General features: G+C 45.7%; 1 protein-coding gene across 11 annotated transcripts in view; it reads right to left on the bottom strand.

Annotated features, from left to right (window-relative positions):
• SYNGAP1 (synaptic Ras GTPase activating protein 1) overlaps nucleotides 1–12,939 on the bottom strand; it is a 643,453-nt gene that overhangs the window by 619,836 nt on the left and 10,678 nt on the right. The window contains exon 1 of one of the 11 annotated variants that reach the window (XM_082263692.1): nucleotides 10,653–11,112. The exons of the other annotated variants lie outside the window; for them this stretch is intronic. Coding sequence (XP_082119818.1) covers nucleotides 10,653–10,674 — 22 coding nt within the window. The 5' untranslated portion in view covers nucleotides 10,675–11,112. Of the gene's footprint in view, nucleotides 1–10,652; nucleotides 11,113–12,939 lie in introns of those variants that run through there. 11 annotated transcript variants of the gene reach the window in all.

The raw sequence follows: 12,939 nt of genomic DNA, 5'->3' as shown, positions 1-12,939 counted from the left end.
TGGTTAAAGTGGGTTTACAAACACTTGAAGATTGGAACCACAGGAAGAAAAGTAAGATTCTAACCATAAAAAGAAAAGGAAGATTCGAACCACAGGAAGAAAAGGAAGATTCTAACCATAGGAAGAAAAGGAAGATTCTAACCATAGGAAGAAAAGGAAGATTCACACATAGGAAGAAAAGGAAGATTCACACCATAGGAAGAAAAAGGAAGATTCACACCATAGGAAGAAAAGGAAGATTTCAACCATAGGAAGAAAAGGAAGATTCGAACCACAGGAAGAAAAGGAAGATTCTAACCATAGGAAGAAAAGGAAGATTCGAACCATAGGAAGAAAAGGAAGATTCTAACCATAGGAAGAAAAGGAAGATTCACACATAGGAAGAAAAGGAAGATTCGAACCATAGGAAGAAAAGGAAGATTCTAACCATAGGAAGAAAAGGAAGATTCGAACCATAGGAAGAAAAGGAAGATTCACACATAGGAAGAAAAGGAAGATTCGAACCATAGGAAGAAAAGGAAGATTCTAACCATAGGAAGAAAAGGAAGATTCACACATAGGAAGAAAAGGAAGATTCACACATAGGAAGAAAAGGAAGATTCGAACCATAGGAAGAAAAGGAAGATTCACACATAGGAAGAAAAGGAAGATTCAACTAGCAAACAAAGTTTGCAGATTTGTGAGATGCATAAATATATCTATCCTGTATATCACTGCCTGACCTCAATCTGTTTAAAGAAACGCACGCAGCATACGCCGTGCACGGCACTTCCTGAACAGATCGGAGAAACAATACAATGTAATATCACTTTAAGAATCGTAGGCAGAAATACGCCCTCATTTTTCATCGCAATTATACATTTTCTGCGCGGTGAGAGTGTATGCAAATGAGGATTTCAGTCCAAAATCTACATTTGCATGGTGTAAACGTATGAGAATGATGGCAAACGTTACAGAGACTTGGATTTCTTACTGAGGAATGGGAAATGCAGATCTTCCTCAGTGTAATTTCTTTTTTTTTGCCCCTCTAGTACTGTAGATGTACACCGCATAAGGCCCTAGGCTCACCGGGCATTTAATCCTGGCACATGGGACTTTGGAATTTAATTGCAGCGGGAGGGCACAGGCGCACCGTCCAATCCTGCTGCTGGCAGCCCGTCAAACCTGTGTGACAGCTGCTGCAACTGGACAGGACTGGCGGTGCACTCAGCAGGACCTGCGTTTAGGGCATTATGGGCCCAATGCCTGGAAAAGCAGGCTGCTTGTGTTCTGGGCACCTCTCCCTGGGCGCATGCTGCCCTAAATGTACATACCCCCCAACCTGACCACTGGCAGCAGCTGTCAGGCTGTTAGAGCAAATATGGCTGCCCCCCACTTCTATAAACTAGAGAGAAATAGGCTGCATTCACATGTCAGCGTATTGATCGCGGGCAGAATCGCCGCGATTCCGCCCACGATCCGGAAATCATTGCAAATCGCGGGACGCATGTGCGTTGCCCGTGATTTGCAATAGCACCCCAAACGCTGTGCGATGTTGCCGTGATTTCCGCCTGCCGAATCGCGGTAACATCGCGCAAAAAAAATCGCGGGACGCATTACGCCCAAAAAAGTACAAGAGTAATGTGTCCCGCGATTTTTTTTGCGCGATGTTACCGCGATTCGGCAGGCGGAAATCACGGCAACATCGCACAGCGTTTGGGGCGCTATTGCAAATCGCGGGCAACGCACAGGCGCCCCGCGATTTGCAATGATTTCCGGATCGCGGGCGGAATCGCGGCGATTCTGCACGCGATCAATACGCTGACATGTGAATGCAGCCTTAAGGATTTTAACGCCTTAACCACTTCATATCAGGGCCAATTCTGACACTTCGCTCCTACGTGTAAAAATCAACTTTTTTTTTTTTGCTACTAAATTGCTTAGAACCCCCAAACATTATATATATATATATTTTTTTTAAGCAGAGGTCCTATAGAATAAAATGATGGGTGTTAAAAAATATTTTGTCACACGGTATTTGCGCAGCGGTTTTTCAAATGCAATTTTTTTTGGAAATGACTTAACCAAAAAACAAAACACAATATTTTACCCCAATTATTATGAAAGATGATGTTACGCCGAGTAAATAGATACCTAACATGTCACGTTTTAAAAATGCGTCTGCCAGTGGAATAGCGGCAAACTACCGTGCCTAAAATTCTCTTTTAATGCTTTAAGTGCCGGTTCACATATACACAATGCAGGAGCCCTGCAAATTCACTGCAGGTTCCCGCATCGCATTCAAATCGCAGGCAGTTCACACTGCCATATGCTGAATTTGGATCCGATTCGGACAGGACACGCACAGTAGATACCGATATCTGGCGTTGTGAAATCGCTGATACTGGAACCGACCCGGAGCTACACACAAAGCATGCGGCTGCAGTACAGAGCAAAGCCGCTGCTTCATGCATACGGCTCCTCCTTTCACAGGCGGAGTGCATCTGATATCACTCAGTCTGTGAGCCGGGACTATACAGGAAGTAGCGGCTCCCATCCCATACTACTACTGCACCTAGTAAGGGATGGCTGAGCCGTTACTCAGCAAAAACCGGATCGGCCAGTGGATTGGTCAATGTTACCGATCCCCTGATCCATCTAAAATGGCCATATCGGCGCCGATATTGGATCGGTGCATCCCTAACGCACAGGACCCTTTTTTGGGTCTGCAGCAGGATCAGATCACATGGTGGTTCACACCAATGCGATCCAATTCATGTCCAAACTGTCAGTTCGCACTGCAATATGCTGGGGGTGTCGTTAATTTTGGATTGCCACCCCCAGATCAGTTTGCATATTGCAGTGCGAACTGACAGTTCGGACATGAATCGGATCGCATTGGTGTGAACCACTAAGCGATCAGATTCTGCTGCAGACCCAAAAAAGCGTCCTGTCCGAATCAGATGAAAATTCAGCCATTCAATCTGTATGGCTGAATTCGCATCGCACAGACATCGCATGTGATTGTCAGAGCAGTGCGCTCCGAATCACATGCAATGTCTGTCATCGCTATAGTGTGAACCGGGACTAAACACCTTTACAGGTTACCAGTTTAGAGTTGCACAGGAGATCTGGTACTAAAATTATTGATCTCGCTCTGACGGTTGCGACAATACCTCACATTAGAGGTGCAATCTTTTACATATGCATGCAGTAGTAACATATGCGTTCGCATTTGCGCGTAAGCACGCTGGAACGGGGGCGCTTTACATTTTTTTTAATAATTTTTTATTTTATACAAACTTTTTTTTCACACTTTTTTTTTTTTTTGGATTAACTTTATTGCTAACACAAGGGATAAACAACATCACTTGTGACAGCATCGGCCGTGACAGGTCCTCTTTAGGCTACGTTCACGTGTTAGCGTATCAATACGGAAATCATTGCAAATCGCAGGACGCCTGTGCGTTGCCGTTGGTTTGCAATGGCACCCCAAACGCTGTGCGATGTTGCCGCAATTTCCGCCTGCCGAATCGCGGTAACATCGCGCAAACAAAATTGCGGGTCGCATGACGTCCCAAAGAAGCTCTTGTACCTTTTTTGGGCATCATGCGACCCGCGATTTTGTTTGCGCGATGTTACCGCGATTCAGCAGGCGGAAATTGCGGCAACATCGCACAGCGTTTGGGGTGCCATTGCAAACCAACGGCAACGCACAGGCGTCCCGCGATTTGCAATGATTTTAGGATTGCGGGCAGAATCGCGGTGATTCTGCCCGCGGTCCGCTACGCTAACATGTGAATGTAACCTTATGGAGAGATCTGGGGTCTATTAGACTACAAATCTCTCCTCTGGCCTCCCATGCAGCCGATCACACACAGATCAATCTGATTGGCTGCTTTCCTGGCCGCTAGCGGCCAGGTAAACAAAGAGGCAAAACCGGAAGTGAGGAAATACTCGTTGCTCGTGGTTTCCGGGGTTACAAAGACTACGTCAGTTCCTCTCTCTCTCTGTGTTTAGTGCAGCCTTACCTGCCAGCCGCATCGCTCCTGGGCTCTGCGATGGGAAAGTAGAGTTCTGCCACCCGCATCAGTGATCAAGTGGCTAATTAGCCCCTCTAATCACTTCTGATAGAAAAGGAATCGTCGGCTGAAGAAATGCATACTGGGATGACGACTGTAGGTGCTCTCATCCTCCTGATATGACCAATAAAATCCGAAAACGTCCATGGACGTCCTACGGACGGCAAGTACTTAAAGTGCTTCATATTACCAAGTAGTTAAAGTGGTTCTAAAGCCTTAAGGTTAATGCATTAATCGCTTCCCGACCACCCGCCGCCTTTTTACTGCGGCAGGGTGGCGCTCCTGCGCGAACCCACGTAGACTTACGTCCGTCGACTGCCTGCAGCTAGGGGGCGAGCGCGCGCCGCCGCCAGCGCGCTCCCGCCCCCACTCGGCAGCGGGGACTCTGATGCACGGGGCCGGCGGCTCCGATTGCCATCTGACACCCGCGATCGCTCCCTGCTGAGAGAGAAGAACGGTCGGCTGTTGTAAACACATCTGACCGTTGTTCTCCCTGGAATGATCATCGAGCGCCTGTGATCCTTCTATATAGAATCACATGTCTCTATGATCATTTCAAAAGCCATGCCCCCCACAGTTAGAATCACTACCCTAGGCTCACATTTAACACCTTGATCACCCACAATGTTAACCCCTTTCCCTGCCAGTGTCGTTATTACAGTACCAGGGCATATTTTTAGCACTGATTACTGTAGTAATGTCACTGGTAACCCCAAAAGTGTCAAAAATGTCAGTTAGGGGTCCGATCTGTCCGCCGCAATGTCGCAGTACCGCAAAAAAAATCGCAGATCGCCGCCATTACTAGTAAAAAAAAAAACAATAAAAATGACATAAATCTTTCCCGTAGTTAGTAGACACGATAACTTTTGTGCAAACCAATCAAAATACACTTATTGCGATTTTTTTTACCAAAAATATGTAGCAGAAAACAAATTGGCCTAAAATGTTAAAAAATTTTGATTTTTACATTTTTTTTTTGAAAATGTTATATAGCAGAATGTGAAAAATAGTTTTTTTTTTCAGAATTGTCGCTCTTTTTTTGTTTATAGCGCAAAAAAATTAAAATCGCACAGGTGATCAAATACCACCAAAAGAAAGCTCTGTTTGTGGGGAAAAAAAAGGAAGAATTTTATGTAGGTACAGCGTTGCATGACCGTGCAATTGTCCATTAAAGTAACGCAGCGGCGAATCGCAAAATATTGCCTGGTCATTAAGGGGGAAAATTTTCCAGAACTGGTTAAGGTAAAAAACCTTCTGTGCTGCAGGATTCCCTTGCCCCCCCCCCCCCCCCTGAGCACAATCCGATCCAGCGAGGTTCATGAGAGAATCGGCTTTCACTGCTTTCTCCCTCCTCACTGGGCAGATTGATAGCAGTGGGAGCCATTGGCTCCCACTGCTGTCAATCAAACGCTGTGACAAGGGAGCGGGGGGCGGGGCCCAGTTGCATGGTCTGTGTCAATAGACGCAGACAGGGTGACTCGGGAGCGAAAATGCACAGGTGCCCCCATGGAAGGCAGGTTTTTATGGGGGCACTCGCTGAAGAGGAGGGGCCTGGAGCGCCAGTAGAGGGACCCCAGAAAAGGAGGATTGGGGCTGCTCTGTGCAAAACCGAGCAGGTAAGTACTATCTGTTCATTATTTTAATAATGGAGAAAAAGAAAACGAAGGTTTAATGTTACTTTAACACAATCTAATATAAAGGGCGTTAGAAGCTGCAGAATGTCAGACAGAGCCTGCCTCATATCCTGCTTGGAGTACATCTAGCATCATCTGGCTCTTTTCTTACCAGTCTTCCTGTCCCAGGCCCGCCCCTTTCACTTATTGGCTGTCAGTTCTTTCACTCATGGAAACTCAGGATCACGTGTGCATTACCTAGGGTGGTCTGCATGCAAATGCAGCCGGTCTAGGAACACCCACTCCTCCAGACTGACATCTACCAACCAAGGCATTCTGATATTTGCATAACTCCTCCCACTGCTTGCATCAGGGCTCTTGATAGGAGTACTGAGACATGGTGCTGTAATGTTTTCAAAAAGCTATGTACGTATGTTTTTGTAATTGTGCTTTTATTGCTGTTAAAAAGAATTAACAGAGTTTTCCAAAAAAGAAACTATGCACAGCACCCTGTTAGCTCCTCCCACCAGCCATGATCTGCCTGGAACGCATAGAAAAACACAGAGATCCAGTGATGACATCACTAGGTATAAAAAAACCTCACAGGCAAAGTGACGTATGGGTACGTCCAGGGGTGGACTGACAACTCATGGGGCCTCCGGGCAATCAGAGATCATGGGGCCCCCTGTGTCCACACTCAAGCCACACAAAGCCCCACCTACAAATTGCAGCTCAGCCACATAGAGTGGCCATTTAAATATCTACCACAGCATAGCCTGCATGGAAGTTCCTGGCTTCTTTCTGTAGTGTGTAGCCTCTCATAGGGCCCCCTACTGACCCTGGGCCCTCGGGCAGTGCCCTAATCCCTGAATGGTCAGTCCGCCCCTGGGTACGTCACTAGCCTGTGAGGCTCTGGGGAGCGAGCGCGTGCCGCCGGAGGCGCTCTCCCGCTCCTGCGCGGTCACGGACCCCCCCGCGCGTGTAAGCGGCGGACCCGATGTCCGCCGCTCACTCACGATCGTCCGTGACAGCGGGAGAAAGGCAGGCGGCTGATGTAAACAAAGCCGCCTGTCATTCTCCCCTGTGTAGGAACAGTGATCATACGGTTCTACTATGTAGGACCGTTGATCATTTTTCCTACACCTCAAGCCACAGCCAATCACAGTTAGAATCACGCCCCTAGGGACACACACAGCCCCTCCCTCTCAAATAAAGTTAACCCCTTCACTACCAGTGTCATTTTACAGTAATAGTGCATATGTATAGCACTGATTACTGTAGTAATGTCACTGGTAACCCCAAAAGTGTCAGTCAAGGGTCCGATCTGTCCGCCGCAATGTCGCAGTAACAAAAAAAATTGCAGATCACTGCCATTACGTGTTAAAAAAAACCAACAAAAATGACAAAAATCTTTCCCTTTGTTAGTAAACGCGATAACTTTTGCGCAAACCAATCAAAATACGCTTTTTGGGATTTTTTTTACCAAACATATGTAGCATAAAACAAATTGGCCGAAAATGTTAAAAAAATTTGATTTTTACATTTTTTTTGGTGAATTTCATATAAAAAATGTGAAAAATATTGCTATTTTTGCAAAATTTACGCTATTTTTTTGTTTATAGCGCATGATCAAAAAATCACACAGGTGATCAAATACCACCAAAAGAAAGCTCTGTTTGTGGAAAAAAAAAGGACGTCAAATTCGTTTAGATACAGCATCGCACGACCGCGCAATTGTCCGTTAAAATCACGCAGTGCCGAATCGCAAAATAGGCCCTGGTCAGGAAGGGGGTAAAATCTTCCGGGGCTTAAGTGGTTAACATGTTGATTGGGGGAGGGGAGGAACCAGGGAAGGCAAAATATAAAGACATTAAACATCAGCTTTAAGCTACACAATGACCCTCAACTTATCACCCAAACTTATCCTAACCCTTTAAGCATAACCAAACTTTTAAATCACCAGCCTGTTCTTCAATAACTTGGAAAAACATCCAAAACCCAAACCAAAAGCATCTGAACAAGAATGATTTCAAAGGCGGTAATCAGGAACAGTCAAGAATCATGAAGACAAAAATGGACAAATCAGTTTTAGTTTCAGGAAAGGGACCCAACCAGAGAAAATCTCATTTCTTCAACAATGATATAAATGTTCAAAAAGTTTAGGCAACCTTCTAAGTTTAGGAGCACTGGCTGCCCTAGATTCTAGGGATCCGTCCAAATCTTGAAGACTTTTAGAGACATGTCAAACTCCTTAACATGGAGGAACCATTATAAATGCTTTTAGGTCTCAGGAAACCCCTTGTCAATAATTACCATATCTATAGCTTATGGTACATTATTGTGGTGGTCAATGAGAAGAAAGCGCCTTACAATGGTGGTCAATGAGAAGAAAGCACCTTACATTGGTGGTCAATGAGAAGAATGCCCCTTACATTGGTGGTCAATTAGAAGAATGCCCCTTACATTGGTGGTCAATGAGAAGAATGCCCCTTACATTGGTGACCATTGAGAAGAATGCCCCTTACATTGGTGGTCAATGAGAAGAATGCCCCTTACATGGGTGACCATTGAGAAGAATGCCCCTTACATGGGTGGTCAATGAGAAGAATGCCCCTTACATTGGTTTTCAATGAGAAGAATGCCCATTACATTGATGCTCATTCATAAGAATGCCCCTTACATTAGTAATCATTCTTAAGAATGCCCCTTACATTGAAGGTCAGTGAGAAGAATGTCCCATAAATTGGTGGTCAGTAGGAAGAATGCCCCTTACATTGGTGGCCATTGAGAAGAATGCCCCTTACATTGGTGGTCAATGAGAAGAATGCCCCTTACATTGGCGGTCAATGAGAAGAATGCCCCTTACATTGGTTTTCAATGAGAAGAATGCCCCTTACATTGGTTTTCAATGAGAAGAATGCCCCATACATTGATGATCATTCATATGAATGCCCCTTACATTAGTAATCATTCATAATTATGCCCCTTACATTGGTAATCATTCATAATAATGGCACTTACATTGGTGGTAAGTAGGAAGAATGCCCCTTACATTGGTGGTCAGTGGAAAGAAATTCCCATACATTGGTGATCAGTGGGAAGAATGCCCCTTACATTGGTGGTCAGTCAGAAGAACGCCCCTTACATTGGTAATCATTCATATGAATGCTCCTTACATTGGTGATCATGTTGAAGAATGTCCCATACATTGGTAATCAGTGGTAGAAATGTCCCATACATTGGTAATCAGTGGGAGAAATGTCCCATACATTGGTAATCAATGGGAGAAATGTCCCTTACATTGGTGATCAGTCGGAAGTGGGAATAATGTCCCATACATTAGTAATAAGTGGGAAGAATGTTCCATACACTGGTGATCAGTGGGGAGAATGTCCCTTACATTGATGGTCAGTGGGAAGAATGTCCCTTACATTGATGGTCAGTGGGAAGAATGCTCCCCCTACTTTGGTAGTCAGTGGGAAGAATGCCCCATTCTTTGGTGATCAGTGAGAATAATGTCCCTTACATTGGTGATCAGTGGGAAGAATGTCCCATACATTTGTAATCAGAGGGAAGAAAGTCCCATACATTTGTAATCAATGGGAAGAATGTCCCATACATTTGTAATCAGTGGGAAGAATGTCCCTTACATTGGTGATAAGTGGGAAGAATGTCCCTTACATTGGTGATAAGTGGGAAGAATGTCCCTTACATTGGTGATCAGTGAGAAGAATGTCCCTTACATTGGTGATCAGTGGGAAGAACGTCCCTTACATTGGTGATAAGTGGGAAGAATGTCCCTTACATTGGTGATCAGTGAGAAGAATGTCCCTTACATTGGTGATCAGTGAGAAGAATGTCCCTTACATTGGTGATCAGTGGGAAGAACGTCCCATAGATTTGTAATCAGAGGGAAGAATGCCCCATACATTGGTGATCAGTGGGAAGAATGTCCCATACATTGGTGATCAGTGGGAAGAATGTCCCTTACATTGGTGGTCAGTGGGAAGAATACTCCTTACATTGGTGATAAGTGGGAAGAAAGTCCCATACATTTGTAATCAGTGGGAAGAATGTCCCTTACATTGGTGATAAGTGGGAAGAAAGTCCCATACATTTGTAATCAGTGGGAAGAATGTCCCTTACATTGGTGATAAGTGGGAAGAATGTCCCTTACATTGGTGATCAGTGAGAAGAATGTCCCTTACATTGGTGATCAGTGGGAAGAAAGTCCCATAGATTTGTAATCAGAGGGAAGAATGTCCCATACATTGGTGGTCAGTGGAAAGAATGTCCCATACATTGGTGATCAGTGGGAAGAATGCCCCATACATTGGTGATCAGTGGGAAGAATGTCCCATACATTGGTGGTCAGTGGGAAGAATGTCCCATACATTGGTGGTCAGTGGGAACAAATAGCTAAACAGATCACGGTTGTCTGTGGTTACATGTCTAAGCGTCAGAAATGACTCATTGTTCCGGGAACCCCTAGCTACCTCTGGATAAACCCTAGCATTCCATGGAACCCTGGTTGAGAAGCTCTGCTTTAGATGCTACACTTGGGGCAACCTGCAGCACCTTAGGAACACCAAGTCTCAACAAACCCCCACCAGCACGTCATGCCAGGAGCTACACCCCTTTTTTTAAAAATGCATTCGTTAAAAATGTCCCTTCAATCATCTCTAAAGACATCTAATTACCTAGCATCATTAATACTTCAAGATCACAGAATGGCACAGAACAAAGTAACGCTACAACACAACACAAAGTTAGACTGCACAGCCGGCCACAAACACAACAACCATCTACGAGGCACCGACAGAGTGAGACACACAAAGTTTGAGAGACAAATTCGTAACAGAGATTGAGGAAAGATCACAAAATGGGACGGAGCCGCGGCAGAGTTTTGGAAAGGGTTTGGGAAGGTTGGACCAAAGAGGGGGTAACATAGACAAGCAGGGGGGGGGGAAAGATTTACCTCTGAAGGGAGCATAGAACATCGTTCCACGGCTAAGACGGAAATCTGAGCATGGAAAGTCTCCCGGAGAAGAGACACCGGGAGGAGGTAAAGGATCTAATCACATTGGGAGAGGAGGGTTCACTGCAGGGGAGAGAGAGAGAGAGAGAAGGAGAGAGCGATGGAGACAGAGAGATGGATGGATTGCAATAGACAGGGAGATGGAGAGGCTAGTATTAAGGTTAACAGGCAGAAGATATATTAAATAAATGCATATATAAATCCATGTACTGTGAAGGTGCAATGGAGCGGAAGCGTGAGAGAGAGAGAAAGCCGGAGATGAGAGTAAGTAGCGAGTATCGGGAATGGGTTCGGGATAGATCTATTTACAATTACAAGCAGAGATAGAGTGCAAATAAAAAAAAAAAGGGGGGGGGGGTGTTCAATTAAAAGAAGAAAAAAAAAACCAAAAGGAACCTAAATGGGGGGTAAAAGAAGAAAGACGATGGAGAGAAAGAGGGAAGAGGGGAGGAGAAGAGAAATTGCCTAAAAAAAAAAAAAAAAACCAAAAAAAAAAAAAAAAAACCCAGGCCGTCAGGTTTTGCAGCTGGAAATGCAAAGAGAAGAAGGGGGAGGAGGAGGAGGGAAACGGGAGATGGAGAGAGTGAGAGAGAGAGAGAGAGCGGAGGAGGAGGAGGAGGAGGAGGAGGAGGGGAAGGATGCTCAGAATGAGATGCTGCATCAGATAGAGGAGGAGGAGAGACGATGGAGGTAGAGTGGGTCCAGAGGAAGGAAAGAGGAGGGTGCATGAAGGAACAGAAGTCTGAATGGAAGGGAGCCACCGCTGTCTGCAGCCATTAGTTTTGCTCGGCTGAGTCAAAGAGCTGGCAATCCATCCTCCCGCTGAGAACTAAGTACCATCCACCTGCCCTATTAAAGCTAGACACCCCAGACTCGGCATCTGTCACTCCCCTTGGCCAAAGGCGCTGCCAACTACTCGCCATACTTATGCAACTTCCCATAGTCCTAGACTGCAATGATCTCCCTTACACGGCACCGTCTGCCGCTTGGCACTTTCCTCCAGTTCCTGGAACTACAAGGTCGATAAGTAATCAGTCAGCAAACGCGGCACGGTGGCAGTGCAAAATTCACAGCCTGCCCGTACTTGCGTAAAAAGTCTCATCTGCATACGGATAAAATAAGTGCCAACCACCAAGTCATTTAACGCTTCACGCCAAACTCTAAAGTCTTTTGGCCCGATTGAGTTGCTGGAATGCATGCGTTAGCGCAACACACTGCAATGCACGTTACATGTGGTGCTACACTACGGCGCCACTCATTTTGAAATGCACCCCAACGCACGATTTGTTGGGCATGGCAACACACTATAGCGCGTTAGGACAAAAAAATTGGGACATGTATAATTTTTGGGATGTTGTGGTGCAACGAAAGCCCATTGATTTCAATGCGGTTCACACTGACGCATAATATAATGTGCGTGAACACATGTGCATTACCACATTGCACCAATGTACGTAAATAGTCCTTGAAAGACCCCAGTCCAAATGTGGAACTTCCACTCTTTTGCTTCCTCCCCCCCTCCGGTGCCACATTTGGCACCTTTCAGGGGGGAAGGGGGAACGGGGACCTGACTTCCAAGAACGGCGCCACGGCGAAGTGAGGACCCCTCCTCCTACCCTCCGCCGCCGAGCCAATCCGAATGCGCAGCGCGCTTCGCGCAGGTGCAGTAGGGACCCGCCCGTGAAGTTGGAAGGCTTCACTACCGGGTTCCCTGACTGGCAATGTCAGCGGGAGCACCCGACAGCCAATGGAAACATCGGCTGCGGTGCCGACATCGCTGGACTCCAGGACAGGTAAGTGTCCTAATAATAAAAGTCAGCAGCTACAGTATGTGTACAGTATGTGTAGCTGCTGACTTTTAATTTTTGGAGAGGGGGCGGAACTCCGCTTGAAAGTGGAACTAAACCTTGTCGATTTATTGGTTTCAAAAAAGGTCAAATTACCATTAATTAATGGCACATTAATGCCCCGTACACACGTTCCGATAATCGTACGACAAAACTCGCTTTCGACCTGATCGCACCATAATCTGATCGTTAGTACACAGCTTTCGACAGCCGATCACGACAGTTCGTCCAACAAAATCCGAAGGGACAAACAGGAAAACTTCGTACGACAGCTTCGCGAACGACAATCGTTTCATCAGTACAGTATATATATAGTTCATATTCCTATCGCACACCTTCCTGGTTTGTAGGCTCATGTATATTGGGTGCTGAAGCGATCA

The sequence above is a fragment of the Pelophylax lessonae genome (genome assembly GCF_965119305.1).
Source record: "Pelophylax lessonae genome assembly, chromosome: 7".
NCBI lineage: Eukaryota > Metazoa > Chordata > Amphibia > Anura > Ranidae > Pelophylax > Pelophylax lessonae.
Note: the sequence above shows the minus strand (reverse complement) of the source record. Positions and strands in the feature narration are given on the sequence as shown.